General features: G+C 55.5%; 1 protein-coding gene across 1 annotated transcript in view; it reads right to left on the reverse strand.

The window, feature by feature from the left end:
• LOC113932557 overlaps window positions 1–18,508 on the reverse strand; it is a 167,529-nt gene that overhangs the window by 138,781 nt on the left and 10,240 nt on the right. Inside the window, 9 exon segments of the mRNA XM_035722212.1 lie at window positions 1,183–1,335; window positions 1,468–1,653; window positions 5,349–5,514; window positions 7,744–7,847; window positions 13,169–13,299; window positions 15,337–15,517; window positions 16,158–16,292; window positions 16,377–16,542; window positions 18,276–18,346. Of these exon segments, the coding sequence (XP_035578105.1) occupies window positions 1,183–1,335; window positions 1,468–1,653; window positions 5,349–5,514; window positions 7,744–7,847; window positions 13,169–13,299; window positions 15,337–15,517; window positions 16,158–16,292; window positions 16,377–16,542; window positions 18,276–18,346 (1,293 nt within the window).

The following is an 18,508-nucleotide window of genomic DNA, read 5'->3' on the forward strand; positions in this document are numbered from 1 at the left end:
CAGTCCAGAGGCTCGCCAATTTCCACAGGTAACAAAAGGTAAAGAGATGGGTATGACTGCATTCCAATAAAAATTTATAAAAACAGCTCTATGCCTGACACACAGGAGATATTTCCTAAAGTGCTTGGCTTACCCTGGCCCCTCCCGAAGCAAGCCACCTCCCTCACCCTGTGCCCTGGTTTCCTTCATAGCACAGCCACCCACCCATCCACTCTTACAGAAATATTTACTGAGCATGTACTATGTGCCCAGCAAGGAGCTAGGTGCTAGGTGACGGGAGCCACCTGAAGCTTATGTTCTAGTGCAGGAAGACTGACAGCAAACAAGGGGAAGATGTGAAATATAGAACACATGAGGTGCTAAGTACTAAAGAGGGAAAAATTAAGTGGGGAAACAATTTGAGGTGAAATAGCCAAGGAGGACGCCACAGTGAAAGTGGGTTTTAAACAAAGACCTATAGGAAATGAAGAAGCGAAGCCTGGGGATGTCCAGGGGAAGAGCATCCCAGGAAGGGAGAACAGCACATGCAAAGGGCCTGTGGCAGAAGTGGGCCTGGAGTGTTTGAGGAACAAGAGGCAGACTGGTGTGGCTGGGGAGCAGTAGGGGGTGAGGGATGTAGGAGATGAAGCCACGGGGTGCAATCTGGCCCGTGGTCAGAACACGTAGGCCCTGCTCAGTCACTGTGAAGACTTCGGCTTTGACTCACAACGAGAGGGGAGCTACTGGTCCAAGAGTCAGCAAACTTTTTGGCGAAGGGACAGATGGTAAATTTTTCTGGCTTTGTGGGCCACACGGTCTCTCCTACCACTGCTCAACTCTGCAGCAAGAGCAAGACAGCAGCCCGAGACAACACACAGATGAGCCGGCAGCAAGCGAGGATGGGGCCCGTGGTCCAGAGCTTGCCGCCCCCTGAACAAGGGGGTTTGCAGCACAGGATGGCTTCTGTATGGCCTATAATCATACTTATTTGTGTGTTTATTGGACAAGCATCTGCCTCCCACCAGGCACAGGCTCCATGAGGACAGAGCCCTGGACACTTATTCAGACCAGGGCCCAGCACATAGCAGGTGCTCAGTAAACACATGATCAATGAATGACCAAACAGAGGGGAATTAACAAATGGTGGTTCAAGACCCACTGCTGCCCCATCATCACCCCAGCCGATAACACTTAGGAGCTCACGTCTGCAGAGCAGGGGACCCTCCGGAAGGCCTGGATGGCCCCCAGCCGGACCTCAGGGGGGCAGCTCCTCTGGGACGCACAGGTGCTCAGTGTGGGGGTAAGAGCTGTGACCGCCAGGCCTGCGTTGCCAATCGCCTTCAGCACGAGCTGGAGCTGAAACAAGATGGCGGTGGGGCCTTGAGGCCTGGTGGGGGTGCTCGCCCCACCCACCCGCACAGCCTAGGGCTCCCCTGCGTGGCTCAGGCCCCACCAAGGGGCTGCGCCCGGGATGCCGCTTGTCCTCACCTGCTCAGCGTCCGACGGCTCCTGGAAGGTGCAGTTGGCACCCAAGGCCTCTCCCAGGATCCTCACGAGGGAGCTGACGCCAGGCAGGTGTCCACAGGGCCCATCCAGGGAGGCACAGAGGTTGTGCACCAGGGCCGAGATACCAAGGAAGGCACTGGGGCTGGCCCCCGAGGTCTGCAGGAGTGGCTGGGGACAGAAACCGGCCCCCACCCGAGCCGAGAAGGCTGGTGAGTGGTCCTTCACAGGCCTCGCCACGTACAGATGGGCCCCCACCCTGGCTGCACACAGATTCCTAAAAAGCCAGAAGCCTGGGCCCCCTACCCTGCCCTTCCCCAGCAACACCCAAGATTCTCTGGGCTTAGGCACGCACGCTTTTAAGTCCTGAGCGGGCGAAGACCAGGGCTGCTGCCGAAGGCCCTCTACTACACAGGACAGCCCCCACGATGGAGAAGTGCCCACTCCCACCATCAACAGTGCCGAGGCTGAGAACTCCTGGGCTCGCTCACCAGTTTGGAAGAGCGAGGTGGGGGTGGTGAGGTCGTCTGAGCAGAACGCAGTGGAATGACCAGAGGTGTTAGGGTAAATGGTTAGCAAGCATCCCACCCACCCAATCAGGGGAAAACGCGAGTCCTCACGTGTAGCATTTGCCAGTTTCCGCGGTGTAAACGCTCCCACCACGTGCTCTGGGCTGACTCACTGCAGCGGGGAAGAACCCAGCCAGGGGCTGTGGCCACGTGACGTGGCAGGTGCATGCACACAGCCAGCATGCTGAAGCCCAAGGGCAGGGATGTGGTGCAGGAACAGAATTAGGAATTAAGTCTCTCTTGCTTTCGCATGTGTGAACGCATCTGGGTGGTATGTGTGAGCGTGTGTATTCCCAGATGTGTGTGTACATGTATCCCAGCACACACGTATATCCTGGTGTGCACGTCCCAGTGCATGTGGATGCACATGCCTGAATGTGTCCTGGTGTGTGTGTGGGCACGTGCCAACATCAGTGTGTGCCTTGTGTGTATCCATGCGTGTCCTAATGTGTGTATGTGTGCAGCCAATGCCTCCTAGGGTGCATGTGTGTATCCAGGTGTGAGTGCATATCCCCACTTGTCCCTGTGAGTATCCTGGGGGGGGGGGTTGTACATATATGATATGATATGTCTGGGTGCGGACATCTACACGTTCAGGTATGTGTGCACGCGTCTTGGGTGTATGTCTCCATACGTCCCAGGGTGCAGGTGTGTGTGGCTCCGTATGGCCTCAGGTGAGTGTCCTCAAGGCATGTGAGTCTCCGTGTGTGTGTTTTCTTTGCGAAAGGAAGGGGATGTGCGGCTTGGAAAAGCACATCCACTGTTATTCTAGATTGGGCAAATGAAAACAAACCCTCCCGGTTTTCTGCATACAGGGGAGGGAGCGCGGCGGTTATGAAAAGTGGAGAGAAGCCACTCAAGCACGTGGGAGGAGGCCCCCGCCTCCTCCAGTTCTGTGGACGGTAGGCGGGGTGGCCTCGGGCCCTCCTGGGATCCGGATGGAGCCAGGGGCGCGGTGGAGCGCTGTGGGGAAGGCCGGGCGGCTGGAGCCCCTGGGCTTACCTCACCGGTTGCTGCAGGACCAGGACTCCCAGGCTCAGGCCAGGGCTCCTGGAGCAACCTGGACAGTAATGACCCTGTTGGGTGGATGGCTGCCCCGGGGGTCTGCCCCAAACTGTCAGCCTTCCTTGACTTCACAAGAATCAGAACACCAGCTCCTAAAGCAAAAATCTCTCCCTTAAAGAAAGCTTTGGTTATGCTTCAGGGAAAACAGGTCTGCTTAACATGTTCTCACTCACTTTTTTGATGTTTAAAGATGAAAAGATAAAATTATCCCCAAGTCTGGGACCCTCCTACAACCGACTTCTCTTTTCCACTGGACTTGAACGCTCACTCATCGTGCCCCGAACCAACCTTCCCCAAAAGGCCAAACCACAAAGCTGGTAGAAAACAAAACAAAACAATAACAGGAAGTGACAGCACACTGGGGAGGTGAAGCGCTAGCTCAGACAGACGGCTAGGCTGGATTTCCCAAACCAGAAACGTCTAACTCCAGTTCTTCAAGAGACACCATTAAGAGAAGAAATGGCAAAGAGGTAGAATGCCTCCCAGAAATGGAACAGAGTCCACACATGCACATGCACATGCACATACGCACAGCACTGACACGTATCACAGAGAAAACGGGAGAAAGAAGCCCGACTCCAGGGGCACGTGAGTTCACAGTGTGAAGGTCAAGAGCAGACAAAACTGAGCGATGGCCAAAAAAGGTCAGCATCCCCATGACCTTTGGGGTCACGGATGGAGAAGGGCATGAAAAGTGGGGGGGAAGCAGGGAATGTCCTCCAGTCTTCTTCTAGGAGTGGTTGCAGGGGTGTAAAACCATCAAACGGAAGACTTTGGCGCAGTCTCCTGATTGTGTAGTTTAATGCGTAATTTAAAACACGCCCCCCCACCCCCCGCAACAGGGTACCCTGGTTGGGACTGTGCAACAGATAGAGGACACTGTGGGGAAAGTGGTGGGAACTGAACAGCTGGGGTTTGGTTAATAACAACATACTAATGTCAGTTTCTCAGATGTGACAAATACACCCTGGTGACGTCGTATGTTAACACTGGGGACCCTGAGCCATGGACACACAGGAACTCTGTACGAGTTTTGCCACTCTTCTGAACACCTAAAATTACTCCACAATAAAAAGTATATTAAAATACTCTTGCCTGCCTCCCATCTCCTTCCTTCGCCCCTCTCTTCGCCCCTCCCTCTTTTCCCTCGCCCCTCACCCCTTCCTCTCCCCACCCCTGTCAGGCTGCAAAAGGCAAGCCCGCAGCCCCAGCACAGGCCCCGCACGCGCCCGGCACACCTGTGTCCTCGTGAACCGGACAAGAGAATGAGCAAACCGGTCCAGAGAGGTGCCAGTTCTGGGCTGGAGGACAGGTGAGGCAGGTGACGAAGATCCTGGGCTCTGTGAGCCAAGGGACCCCGCCGGCTCTGCTCACCGCGGATCCCTGACAAGGGGTCACAGCATCGACACCTGCCGCGTGCATGACACTTGGCACACATCACAACTTCATCTACAGCGTCTCCCTACGCGTTGCCCCCACCACACGATGGGGAAACTAAGGCACAGAAAAGTTTAGTGCCTGGCTGGAGATCATCATGGTAAGGGAGAGAGCTGGGATCCGACTCTGGATCACCCCTGCTCCCTGCTGGTGTCCTTTAAATCCTAGCCCACTACCAGCCTGGCCTAGCAGGGTGAGGGGTGACAAGGGACGGTGCCCCCAGGACAAGTGAGGACACACACCCTGTGGAGAAGGGGGGACCAGCTGCCCCACCTCAGGTAAGGTGCCAGCCTCCTGGGGCCTCACTTTCCTGCCATATGGGCGCCATCAAAGCACCTACCTCCCAGAGGCTTCGTCAGGGTTAACTAAGACCTCCGGGTTCTTGCAAACCCTTGGTCCCCCTTCACACATGCTTCTTGGTTTCAAGACTCAGTAGACATATTTGTCTACAATAACAAGAGCAGCTCTCATTTTAAGTGCTCAGACTCCAGGAGAATCGATTTACGCGCATCATCCTGTGTCTTACCACCAGCCCACGAGGGAGGTACTTGTTCTATCCCCGTCTTCCAGATCAGAAAAACGGGCTCAGAGAGGTTAGGTCACTTGCTCAGAATCACACAGCTGGCGGGGGGGGACACTATTGAGACTCAAACCCAAGATCTCTCTGGTCTGTCCCCACGGGTACCAGGAGGGATTGGTACAAGGCCCCGACAGAAGCAGGTCACCCCCTGTGTCCAATCAACAGCCAAGTGGGGGAAGGATGACGGGGGGCCGGGTAGGGGAACAGGGGCTCACCAGCAGCGTGTGGACCATGGCATCCGTGGGCTGTGGGACAAGGGCCAGCGACCAGAGCCACGCCTCCATCTCGTCCACCTCCACCTCCCCAGACACGATGAGGTCCTTCATGAGGCCCACACAAGGCTCGGTGCCACAGGAGGGCAGGGCATCCACCAGCGGCTGCCTGAGATTGAGAGACACCAAGGGATGTCACGGAGGTGGTCCACACCTGCGGAGCACCTTCCAGGCCTCACGTCGAGGCCGACTCTGGTCATCCCGGGAACACTTTGAGGCCCCAGGAAGTGCGATGGGCACATGTCCAGGATCACACACCTCGGAAGGGGCCAAGGTGGGCCTGGGGCCCTGGCATTTAGGGTCCACGGGAACAAGAGCAGCCCAGTCCAGACCCTGGCAGGTCTGCCCCCCACCAGGAAACAGCGGCTTCATGCAACACAAGTCCTGCCCACTGTTCTGCAAAAAAGCTGCCATGATCACCAAGGAGCAAGTACCCCTGCCATCCAACAGGAACCAACAGCCAGCAGGTTGCCGCTCGTGTTCTCCGCCCAAGATCACCATCAGGATTCTTTTCTTTTTTGAGATTGCAGAAAGGTTCAAAAGCTCAGAAAAGGTTTTTAACTTTTATGCAATGGTGGCTCTGAGTAGGGACGTGACCGAATGGGAGGAGGGTCCCCGGGGCACACCAGAAATGGGAGGCACTGTGAGCCAGCAGGGTGCACAGCTGTGAGTGGACAGGGCCCCCCACCACCCTGATGAGTGACACCCGCGATGGCAGAGGACCTGACACCCCACCCCGACCCGCATGCCCCCTCTCTGCTGTAAATGGTCTCTGGCCTCAGTTTGCTCATCTGGAAAATGGGAATGCTGATGCATGAGCCTGCCCCGACATGCCCAGGAGTCCTTGGGAACACAGAGGTCACTTCATCTGAGTAACAACCTACCTGTTCTTCCCACCTCCCACCCTTGCAACTCCTCTTTTCCCTATAGATGTGGGCCCCGGGGAACCACGCTCTGGCCAGAAGTGGACGCGGCGGGAGAAGCGAGAGAATTTTTAAGAGGATCCGTCTTGTCAAAAACGCCTCGATTTGGGATGGGTCTCTCGCCTCCCTGACTCCCAACATCTACATGGGCACGGAAAACAGGGGCTTGTAGGAAAATCCAGAACAGCAAACAGGGTATATGTCACCGTGGAAACAGGCAGCTCCTCCCGAAGACCCCAGGCCCTTGCCTACACCAGACATAACTAAAAACAGTTCCTCAGTCAAACATCACTTCTATTTAAGCCCAGAGGTACTGGACGAAGAAGCCCAGACCACCTGGGTTCAAATCCCAACTCTGCTGTGTGACTTTGGGCCAGTTTCCTAACTCCCCTGTGCCTTGGCTTTCTTCCACAAACGTAAAGCAGGAAATACAATAAAGCCACCTACCCCACGGGGGTCCTTGTGGGGGTTAAATGAGAGAACACAGGGGTGTCCAGCTCTTGATTTCAGCTCAGGTCATCCTCTCAGGGTCATGAGATCAAGCTCCGCGCTGGGCTCCACACTCAGCATGAAGCCTGCCTAAGAGTCTCTCTCTCTCCCTCTCCCTTCTGCGCTTGCACTTCCCCCTCCCCCCCCCACTCTCTCTCTCAAATAATCTTTAAAAAAAATAAAAATAAATGAGAGAATACAGAGAGAGGGCTTCAGAAGGTGACTATGCATTAGCCATTCGGTTTTGCAGTCATTCAGTTAGACATTTGGTAATGCTCATTTCGCAGGGTTTTTTTTTTTTTTTCCTCTTCATATTTTGGAGCTGACAACCTTTTAGAGATCTTTTCGAAAGCCTTTGAGAAAGTCCCAGACGTCTGGATCTCAGGGGCCTGGAGAGCAGCTGGACTTCGGGAAGGAGTCCCATGCTTCCCCTCCCCCCCGCACAGCCCTGAGCTCACAGAGCTCCTTGGAGACCCCCCTTGGCACCCGGGGTCTCTATACACCCCCTTGCTGGCCCCACATTAGTAGGATCCAGGTGGTGGGATCCCAGCCTGGCCGGCACCCCCACCCACGGGCAGAGGGGTACCCAAGGCACATTGGAATGCTAATTCCCGCTCTCGGCAAGAGGGTCCCAGTCTGGGGAGAGAACAAAGCCTGTATTTATTCTGCCAGGCCCTTCAGCTTTAGTCCCAAGAGGGCTCGGCCCGTGGGAACCTCCAAGCTCCCCGCTTAATCACCTTCTTGGCAGCCATCCCCAGACTGAAGGACAAGTCAATATCCCAGGGATGAGAGGAGAGGAGAGATCTCCATCCATCCCTCAGTGGGGACCTGGGACAGCGTCAAGACCAGCCAGCCCCCACCCCCACCCCCCAGGACCTCCAGCCAGCTCCTGTCCCCACCCCTCCTCCCTGCAGAAATGTCCTTACCAGTTGTCCCGGCATTTAAAGGAAGACTGTCGCCAGAGTGCCATCAGCTCATCTGAGGAGAGGCCCTGGAGCTCGGACACCAGCGTCAGGAACAGTTCTGCGGCCTGGGAATCGGGGGGGGGGGGGGGGGCAGCATGAGAGACCGGGCAACCTCTCATCTCAGCCATTCCCCTGCCTTCAGGCAGGACTGCAAAGAAAGTGGGAAATGCATTAGCATCTTCCACCTAAGGTGTCCTGAGACCCAAACGAATGAGGCCACACGTCTGGGCTCCTCTCCACGGAATCCCTGGAACACAGGCTGGGCCATTTTTATTCTTTAACAAGCATTTCTTGGGTGCCTACTATGTGTCAGGCCCTGCACTAGGGACACGGTGGGGAGAAAAACACATGCTATCTGCATTTGTGGGCTTTCCGCTCTGATAAAAGCTCAGTGAGTGTTCACCATGACCACGATCTAGTTATTCTAAGGAGTCTTAGCAGATTTCATACAGTGAGGTGGCCATCTTTTCTAATATGTTAAGTGAAAAAAATATAATAAACAAGAAAAAGAAATACAAGAACGTTTTTTTCAGAATTACGAGCAGAGATGGCTAGGAACGGTTTTGCAGGTTCTGTCCCTTGTCTGCAGGCCTGACCAGCACAGCTGCTGAGGGTCCAAATACACCCAAGGAAATAAAGAACTGTATTCAGAGCACGCACTCCTTAGGTTTCAGGAGATACACAGCTTGGTCCTCGCTCCCTGCTGGCAGCCCCCACGCTTTCCCCAGGCTTGGCCAAGGCCAGCAGTGAGCCCCCAACACACATCCAGCCAGCCAGGGGTCCGCTGGGGCTGGGAGCAACGTGCCTAGCCTCGAGCCTCCCGTGCTGTGAGTGGTGGGGACCCAGTTCCCATGCACACAGCTTGGCTCAGCAAGACACAGGCTGCAAACCAGGCCCCTCACTGGCCAGCTCAGCCCACCCACCTCTCTGCCAGCACGTCTGCCTCCACCCCAGGGTCCACGCAGCATTCCCACGACATGCCTTCTCTTAGCAGAGCTGGTGGTTACCCTTAGCTCTGCCTTTGCTTCCTTGTGCAGGACACCCAAGCCAGCCCCTTGTCGGGGAGGTGACTGCCACCATCATGGCTGGCCCTGACTGCTGTCAGCCTTAAAGACTCTCTGTCCCCCTGCCTTGGGGCAGCTACCCCGGGGCCTCTTGATTCCAGGCCCGCTGCCTGCCTTCTGGATGGGTCAGATCTGTTTCCTTCCAGCTTTCCCCAGCAGAACCCAAGACTCTCTGGGCTTAGACAAGCATGCTTTTATGTCCTCCAGCAAGGATGCACACTGCTGTGCCTGGCAAGGGCGGGCATCTTCCCACCTGGGAGGGCCAGGGATCCACCCGGATGTGCTGCTCCTCCTCCAGGCAGGCCTCCAGCCCCAAGTGTTGGCATCAGGACTAGCTTTCCAGAGCCAGGCATGGCGGGAAGGATCTCAGCAGCTCGTCCCAGTTTCCCCTCCAGCAGGGAGAGAAGGGAGAGGCCTATCCACTAAGAACAAGGACACACAATACTACCACTGCCACCGGCCCCAGTCACTTTGTACAGAGTGTGTGCCAGGCACTGTTCTAGGCCATGTGCATGCATCATCCCATTTGACCTTCACGACGCCCTATGGGGAGCGGCTGTCCCTGTTCCCACTTAACAGAGAAGATTCGCGACTCTCTGAGCACCTAAGTCAGGTGTCAGTGGTCTCAGCCCTGAGTCAAGAACTGAACCCAAGCCACTTAGCTCCTAAACCCACACTCTTAACCAGTGTCCTCCGGGCTGGCAGGGCGTGGGGGGGTTTGGGGGGATGACAAACAAACAAAAGAAAACACCCAAAAAAACACGAGAAAAAGGAAAGCCCTGATCTGTAGCACCTGCTGACTTCCAGGGTGCCACGACTCCTACTGTGGCCCCTCTCCAGCTGTCCGTGTGCTGGCATGGCATGCAGACTCGGGAAGAGCCGCACGGACGCACCAGAGCACATCCGATTTCCACATGTGGCGACAGCAGGTGCAAACGACCTTGAGCGTGGAGGTCACGGGCAGGCGACGGTTTTGAGTACTCACCACCTTTGTTTCTAACGGGACTTATCTCTAACCCAATTGCTAATAATGGCTGCATTTAACAATCAGCCTACTGGATTCCCACCATCAGCTCTGACACACCACGGTCTACACAGTCTCTCAAACCCTTGGCTGTATACAATCGGTGTTTAATAAAGACTCGAGACTTGGGCTTCTTATTCTTAGAATACCGGATGGTAACCGTGAGCTGTGCCCTCTCCCTGGCATCCTCCCTGCTTCTCTTCGGGCCTCCCCCGGCATCGCCCACTGATGCTCGTGGCTATGCAGCCCACTGCCCCCCACGTCGAAACTCCTGGGCCTCTCTGCGGAGGGTCAGGCTGGGGAATTTGCTCTCGATTGAACACAGAGCCCTGGTTTTGTTTCCAGACCGAAAAACCAATCTTGTCTCCTGCCCACCAATAATGGGGGAGAGGCAAGGGCATTCCACGCTGAAGCCGGGGAGGTCGGTCCCCTGGGCAACCAGGCGGGGCCCCCTCAGGCCTCCGGGGGGCCAAGGAGCTGCTTGGTGTGCACTGAGGCATCCCTGAAAAGCCATTTTCAGGAACAAGGTCCTCAGCAACTCACCCCCAGCCCGGGGGACGCCCCCAGTGGGAACAATTCACTTCCTTTCTCGAGCTACAAATAGGAGCAGCCGTCTTGTGCCCTCTGGGGCTGGTGCTGCCAATCTCTGGGAGGGAAGGGGCAGGCCTGTGGCAGGGGGTCAGAGCGTGCTCTGGGGGCCAGATGAGAGGAAGCGGGCCCGTCCTGGGGCTTCCCAGCATGTCATGAGGTTCAGCAGATAAAGCGGCTGTTCTCAAAGGGGGATACTGCGCACCACCTAGAGATGCTTTCGGTGGTCACAACAGGGAAAGGGGTGCTGCTAACCTCCTACAATGCACAGGACAACCCCCACAATAAAGAATGATCTGGCCCAAGGGGCCAGTCGTGTCAAGGTAAGAACCCTGCTGTGGGGCCAGGCTGCCTGGCTTGACAGCTGGCCGGGGCACTTACTGGCTGGAGGACCACCTGGTGAGGCAGATGGCCCCTTTCCTTTGGGCTGCTCTCTGACTCCCACAAAAGCCCCAGGTGAGGCCCACGGATCAACAAGCTGGGAGCCCAGCTCCCACTTCCCGAAACAGTGAAGACCCAGCTGCAGGTGCCTCTGCTATATATCCATACATACACAAAATGCATAGTGTTTGTGTGTGCGTGCAATATGCACTCAGTATGTACATATATAATATAGTCTGCTTATTCAATATATTTTACTATACATTTAATATGTAGTCAATAAATACGATCAATATAGTCTCCCTACATATTCAATATATTATGAAAAATATATATTTTCTCAGTGTCTTTCTGAATCTGCTCCTTCTCTCCCCCACCTCCCACCTGCCCCCCAGACCACCGTCCTTCATGTCATGTCTCCCCGCGTTACTGCAATAGCCTCTTAGCTGGGCTCCCAGCATCCCACCTGGCCCTCAGTCTGTTCTCCAGCCTTGGTCAGTGTGTGAGCGTTAAAACGCACATCAGATTGTGACCTCCCTCCTCTGCACAATACCCTCTAAGTCTCCCCACTACCCCGAGAAAAAGTGATCTATGTGCTCTGCCAAGGGCCCCCTCTTGCCCTCGCCACCAGGCTCCGGCCACACCGGCCCCCCTGCCACTCAGCCTTGAACTCCCCCAGCAGCAGCTCCCGCCCTGGAGTGTGTGTGCTCTGCCCCCCGCCCACCCCCACCCTACATCCACACAGCCCACTCTGCAGGTCCCTCGGACCCCTACTCAAGGTCACCTCCCCAGGAAGGCCTCCCGGGCCATCCATCATTTCAAATTGCATCCCATGCCAGAGCCTGCTTGCCCTTCCCCCTCTTTCCCTACTCTACCTGTCCCCCAAGCCCCCGGGGCCCAGCATATTTTGTTCACAGGTATGTGGGTGTCCCCGTTCAAGCACTCCAGGCACTCCTGAAGCCGAGCAGGACACAGGGGTCTGCTCATCTCAGCCCCACCCCTGGAGATGGAGGCCAATCCACCCCAAACCTGGATGTCTCTGGCCCAGTCTCCACAAGCTCCCGAACAAACCCTTCACCTCACCAAGGCAGGGCACCCAGGCGGGCCTTTGGTGCAAAGAATTCCAGCCTAAGGGTGCTCCTGGCTCTGAGGGCTATGGCTGGCTGGGCACTGGCCTCCCAGCATCATCCTGTATCCCAACTCAGCAAGAGAAACACAGACACGCCCAGAGCTGTGCACCCAGATGCCAGTTCCCAGCTCACACCTGCAGGTCAGATATCGAGGCGCGGGGTCCGGGCACCTGTATATCTGAGAAGGCTCCACGCCCAAGTGCTGCCAGGAAAGCTGAGCTTTGGAAGGCGAGGGTGTGCCTGGAACCCTCGGCACCATGCCTACAGCTGGAGACAGGGCCCCAGTTCTGCTCATGCCCTGAATGACCGATTTCGGTTCCCCAAATCCTGGGTCCTGGGTAAGCAGCCAATGAAACGGATATTATCCAGAATAAACAAACAAGGATAGTGTGAACCCTCCCAGGCTGTTACGGGACCAGAAGGAAAACATCCCTTTCTGTTCTTCTCAGCACACAGGCACTGGGGCCTGAATCAGAAAAATCCCCCTATCTCTCATGCCTTCCAGGAGAAGCCCTGGCTCCCACACTAAGTCAGCAGCAATTCTGAGATGGGACAGAAATCGTGGCTGCAGTGGAAGTCGTCCAAATTGTCACTGGTGGTGGCATCCAGAGCTGTGAATGGTAGGGTTGGTGGGACAAAGATCGCTACGTGCCTGGAACATTCTAGAAGTTATCCTGACCATGAGACCCTGCGGGAGACGGCCCCACTGGTCCTCACTGTCCAGCTCCAGCGAGGCTGGGCGGCCTCCTCCCCAGACCCATCCTCAGGGCTCAGACTCCAGACTTTGCTCCTTTCCAAGCTCTTTTCAGAGCTCCTTCCCCCTAGATTTCAAAGAGACCACCCCAGGTCTCAACTCCAATGTCTTCTGCTTGAGACCTCTAGTCGGAAGTGGTTACTCAGCCACATGCGTTCAGAATGCCAGCCTGAGAGCCCAACGGGAGATGAAAGAAAGGCCTCCTCTTTGCTCATCTCCTACCTGTGTCGGGGCACAAGTTTTGGCACACACCAGCTAGATCTCTTCCCCTTCTTTTGCTTTTGTAACCAGGCACAGCTGTGCAGTGTACAACCCACGCAACTGTACGTAGCAGCCCTGATCCTGAACATCTAGGAGGGTAGACCATAAAGGATCTGGCAAAAAAGAACAGGGCGTCTCAGGGACCCAGGCCAGATTCTGGCTTGGGGCTGGAGAAAGCACTTACCTCAAAGCTCGTGGTCTGAGCCAGGCAGAGTTTCCTCACTGATGCGGCCACTGTGACCACTGTAGCCTGAGACTGTGTTTCCTCCCATTCGTACAACAGGCTGCTTGGAGTTACATCTCCATCGTCCGGATCTGATATGGGAAGCCCTAGATAGGGAGGACCATATGGGGGAATGCCAGAAGAAGAAGAAGGTCCCATGAGAGCCTCCCCCAACCCTACCAATACTTCCTTCTGCGTGTTTCCAACAAGGGGTGTAGGGATGTGGCGGTGGGGACATGCACAAGGGAAATCATGGCAACATTGTTGCTACCAGCAAAAGATGGGAAAGAAACAACTTTTATACCCATCTGTGAGTGATAGTCAAATAGGCTTAACTCCAAAGCCCTCTTGGGATTGACAGAGAAAACATGCAAAGTCCATCCACTCAATCAAAGATTAATCAGAAATAAAAAGGTCGGACACCTGCTACAATGTGGACAAACCTTGAAACATACTAAGTGAAAGAAGCTAGTCACAGAAGGTTACATACTATATGATTCTATCTACATGGCATGTCCAGACTGGGCAAATCCAGAGAGTGGTTGCCCGGGGCTCGGGGAGACAGGGGGTGATGACAGATGGGTGTGAAATTTGTAGAGTCATGAAAATGTTGCAAAGTTGGTTGCCATGGTAGGTGCATGACTCTGTGACTATACTAGAAGCCATCGAACTGTTCGCTTTAAATGGATTAATGGTACAAAAGGGGAATCAAAAATTTTTTACTTTAAAAATAAAAATAAAACCATGTATGGGGCGCCTGGGTATCTCAGTCGGCTGAGCGTCCAACTCTCGGTTTCAGCTCAGGTCATGATCTCAGGGTGATGAGATCGAGCCTCACATGGGGCTCTGTGCTCAGCATGGAATCTGCTTGAGATTCCCTCTCTCTCCCTCTTCCCCTCCCCCCTGCTCACGCGCGCTCTCTCTCTTTCTCTCTCTCTCAAAATAAATAAATATTTAGGGGCGCCTGGGTGGCTCAGTCAGTTAAGCATCTGCCTTCAGCTCAGGTCATGATCCCAGGGTCCTGGGATCAAGCCCCACATCCGGATCCTGCTCAGCAGGAAGCCTGCTTCTCCCTCTCCCACTCCCCCTGCTTGTGTTCCCTCTCTCGCTGTGTCTCTCTCTGTCCAATAAAGAAATAAAATCTTTAAGAAATAATTAAAATAAATAAATAAATCTTTAAAAAAAAAACAAAACTACTTGTATCTTAGTGAAGATCCGACTAGACACGACTAGATGCCCCGTCACGGCTAGCAAGGTGCCTGAGGGAGAGCTCAGGAGGCAGGTCAGGCTGGGATCTTAGCCAGTGTTCCATGGAGCCAGAGAGGATGCTGGGAAGCCGCAGGGCTCTGGTCCCACCTGCCAGGTTCTCCTGCAGGTGGAGCAGTGAGCCTGGGCTCAGAAGCACAGGGCTCCCGGCCAGGGCTACAGAACAGAGCTGGGGGTTCGAGTCTTGGCTCTGCCTCTCACTAGCCATGTGACCTCAGACAAGTCCTCCTACCCCTTGGAGGAACAGTTCCTTATTTGAAAATGTAACTAATAACAGTACCTTCCTAATGGGCTCATAATAAAAACCAAATTAAATAATCCACATAAAACACTCAGCACAGCTCCTGGCCCAAGTAAATCCTTCCCAAGTGTTAGCAGTAAGAAGCATTTTTATTATTCAGAGAAACAGTTTTCAATCATGAAAAATTATCTTTTTCCCCTCAGATGCATGCCTTGCTTCTTTCTTTCCATGCAAAATTGGAGGAGAGAGCCAAGCTCCGGGGAATTCCATGTGTTGGCAGAGACTTTCCAAAAAACCAGGAAAGCTGAATCAGCTTGCCCCCCAAAATGGTCAGGTCATCAGATGGAAGGTAGAATTCTCTCACAAAAGCAGGGAACCAGGAGATTCTATCTCCACTGAAAACACCCTGGGAGAAGGTCAAGACCAAGCCTGAGCCAGCTGAGCCAGCAGAAACTTCCAGAGAAACTTGTAGAAAAAGAGACTGACTCTCCTGATGATAGTCATTTTCAGAAACGGTTCAAGACAGCCAGGGACAGAGGGATAGAGCCTAGGCCTGCTTAAGCCCCCCACCAAAGGAGGTCTCAAGGCTCCTCTGAGGGTCCTCACATCCACGCTTTGTCACCTGTGATGGCTGGATCCAGGGACATCTCACGCAGCAGGGTGAGCGAGGAAAGCGTCCGCATCTGCACCCCACTTGCCTTCTCAGAGAGGGGCCGCACGGTGTCCAGCTCCGTGCAAGAGGCCACACTCAGCACGCCAGCCTGGAAACTCTGGAAGCAGGTCAGGTGGGAGGCCAGGCCAGCCTGCTGGACCACAGGGGTGGGGAGAGGCAGGGGCTCAGGGGAGGCCCAGGCTGTGAAGGAACCTAGCTGATGGGGCCCCTGGAGGGCTGACGGGAGTGAGGTGGGGCGACCTGGGGGCTTCAACATGGGACCTCAGCACCCTCCCCCCAACCTGGGTTGTAGTACCCCCAGCCCAAGCAAAGGATGACGGGGGCAGGGCGAGCACAAGGGAAGCAAGAAAGTCCCAGGAACAGGTCATAAAACCTCAGTTTGGGGAAACTGGAAAAAACAACAGAGGTAGCTGCATGGGATGCCAGATATCAAGACTTTGTCTACCAGTAGTTACGGGCACCAAGGATCATCTCTTATCCTTCCCCAGAAAGGTACTATTTACAAAACACCTTCTCTGCAGGGAGCTGTGGACGCGAGGGGAGGAGAGCAAGTGGGGGGCCAGGCAGCAGAGAGGAGCTGTGGGGAAGGGGGAAGGGAGGACGAAGGGGGAGGAGAGATGGAGGAGGGGCGGGAGCAGAGGAGTTTGGAGGGAAGGAGAAAGGAAGGGACTGACGGTGTGGGCGGGGCGGGGGGGGGGGCGAGCTGAGGACAGAGGAGGGGAAGGAAGGTGGGACTGGGGGAGTGGACCGGACGACCTGGGGGCACTTACCTCCTCCCGGGGCAGGGCCTGGGAGCGCAGGGAGGAGCGCACTCTGCGCAGGGAGCAGCGGGCCAGGTCCTTGGTCTTGCGCAGCCCCGCACCATGTGGCTGGTACGTGGTGGGACACCTGCCCAGGACGTCCACCTGGGGGGCGGGACCCCATCAGCCCCCCATCAGCTCCCTGTCAGCCACCTACCCCCACCCCCTCCAGGCTCCCCGTGGGCTCACCTCTTCGAGGGTCTGGGGGCCGCGGGCGTCCGGGCGCCCCTGCAGGAGGCTCAGCACCGCGCGCTTCACGTTCAGCGCCCAGCGAGGCTCTGCGCGGCGGGGACACAGGCGGGCCACTCGCCCTGCCTGCAGGACGAAGCGCAGCGGGTGGCGGCCCAGGGCGGCGCTGGGGACAGGTGGGCGGGAGTCAGGCAGAGGCCCTCCAAGGCACCAGGACACCTCTTCACTGTGGGGGTCACCGTATCCCTGTTCCTCCTGCCACAGGTCAGTCCGCCAAGGAAGCCCTCTCCACCGCCCCATCCCCCACCCCCCGCCCCCCGCATCTTCCCAAATAGCCTTGCTTCCCTCTTCAGCTGGGTTCCCCAGCAACTTCTGAATCAAACACAAGCGGCAGCCAACTCTTCGCTCAAAGCTGCCCCCAGACTTATTAACACTTGCCTCAAAAGTACCTGTGTGTGCCCAGCCTCGGATAATAGAAAACTGCACTTCCAAGAGCTTTCTGAACTCCAAAGATTCTCATTTTCCCAGCCCACGGGGAAGGTACCTAGCATTCTCCCCCCACACACACACCCACACACCCACACACACATTACAGAGGAGGAAACTGAGGCTCAGGACCAGAATGTGACTTGTTCGGGACAGGAGCTGGGATTCGAACCCAGGCAGGCGGGCTCCAGTGTCATGGGCCTCAAACTGCCCGCTGACCCCAGGACTTGAGAGTCCATCACTGTGCAGATGAGGAAAAGAGGCCCAGAGAGGGGGAGCTACTCAGGGGGATCACACAGCAAGTTAGGGAGGAGCTGGGACCAGAATTCGGCCCAATGCTCATCTGGCCACCCCTCACCTGGCAGAAAGAAGTCTGTGTCCTGCATCTGCCAGGTGAGGGGATGAGAGGGGGGAGGTGATGGGCGGTGAAGTCCCCAGAGTTGTGTGTGGGGGCAGAACAGAGCCAAACTTGAGCAGTGAGCCAGCAGGACAGAATTTTGAGGGACAAAAATGTCCCTACTTGTACCTCCCCAGGAGGTCACTGCCCCTTCTCCAACTCCAACTGGAGACGCCCTGGGTCTCAGGCCTGGCCCTAGAGAAATGCTAATGGTGTCCGCCCCTTCCAGAATAGCAAATGTCAGTCTGGCCTCAAGGAGCTGACAACCCCCAGCCCTCTGACTTAGCATTTCTGATGAGGAGCCCAAGGACAATAGCCCGCACAGCTCCCATGGAGGAGACCACCCTAAGCCTTTCAGGGGGATCCATCTGCCCCTCGGCAGCATCCCCCATCCCTGCACCCCAGCACAAAGGCTTTATTTTTTTAAACAAATGAATTTGCAATAAAAAAGGAAGAGGAATCTGCAGAGATGGTCTTGTCTTCAGTCTGGCGGCTGGACTGAGCTTTGAGGCCACAGAGGCCACTGTCAGGGAGTCCTGGGAAACAAGCCGGAGAGAGAATTCCAGGCTTGGCCGGGTCACAAAAGGGAGGCTAAGCTTGGGACGGGAAAAGCCATGGGTCTCTAAGAAAACCCCCATCTCAGCAGAGACAGGGAAGAGAGAGGGGTGGGCTTTAATGGAAGACACCCAGTGTCTTCCAGAATGCACTCAAGGACAATGCCCGGAGGGTGCTTGGCAAACATAAAATCTAGACATGCTGGGGGTGACAGGCAGGGAAATAGGAGGTGAGTTCTGTCCACCAGGTAAGGGAAGGCCACCCGAGGCTACTGAAAGTCGCTTAAGGATCCTACATCAGTCCTCATCAGTGATCTGGTCTGGGTACCTCCAAAGTCAAAACCTAAGGGGGAGAGGTCATTCTTCCAAACTAACTTGGTGCATCCAGCACCTGGCAGCAGTCGGAGGAGGGTACGGGACTCGCATGTCCGGTCCCATGAGGAGCAAGGCCTAGTGTCTTACCTCAAATTCTCTGAGTCCCTCAGAACTGCCACCTTGGACCCCAGGATAGATGTCACCTGGAAATCTTGGAGCTGAAGCAGAAAGCACCCATGAGTCAGTGACCTTTCCTGGGATACCCCAGGACCTCACTAGTACCCCTACACACAAAGCAGTTCTGGGGCCCAGCATGATACATGGCCTCATGTTGGGCGTAGGCAGAGAGATCCTTCCCTTGAGCAGAAGGTTCTAGTTTC

The sequence above is a fragment of the Zalophus californianus genome, chromosome 10, assembly GCF_009762305.2.
Source record: "Zalophus californianus isolate mZalCal1 chromosome 10, mZalCal1.pri.v2, whole genome shotgun sequence".
In the NCBI taxonomy this organism is placed as follows: domain Eukaryota; kingdom Metazoa; phylum Chordata; class Mammalia; order Carnivora; family Otariidae; genus Zalophus; species Zalophus californianus.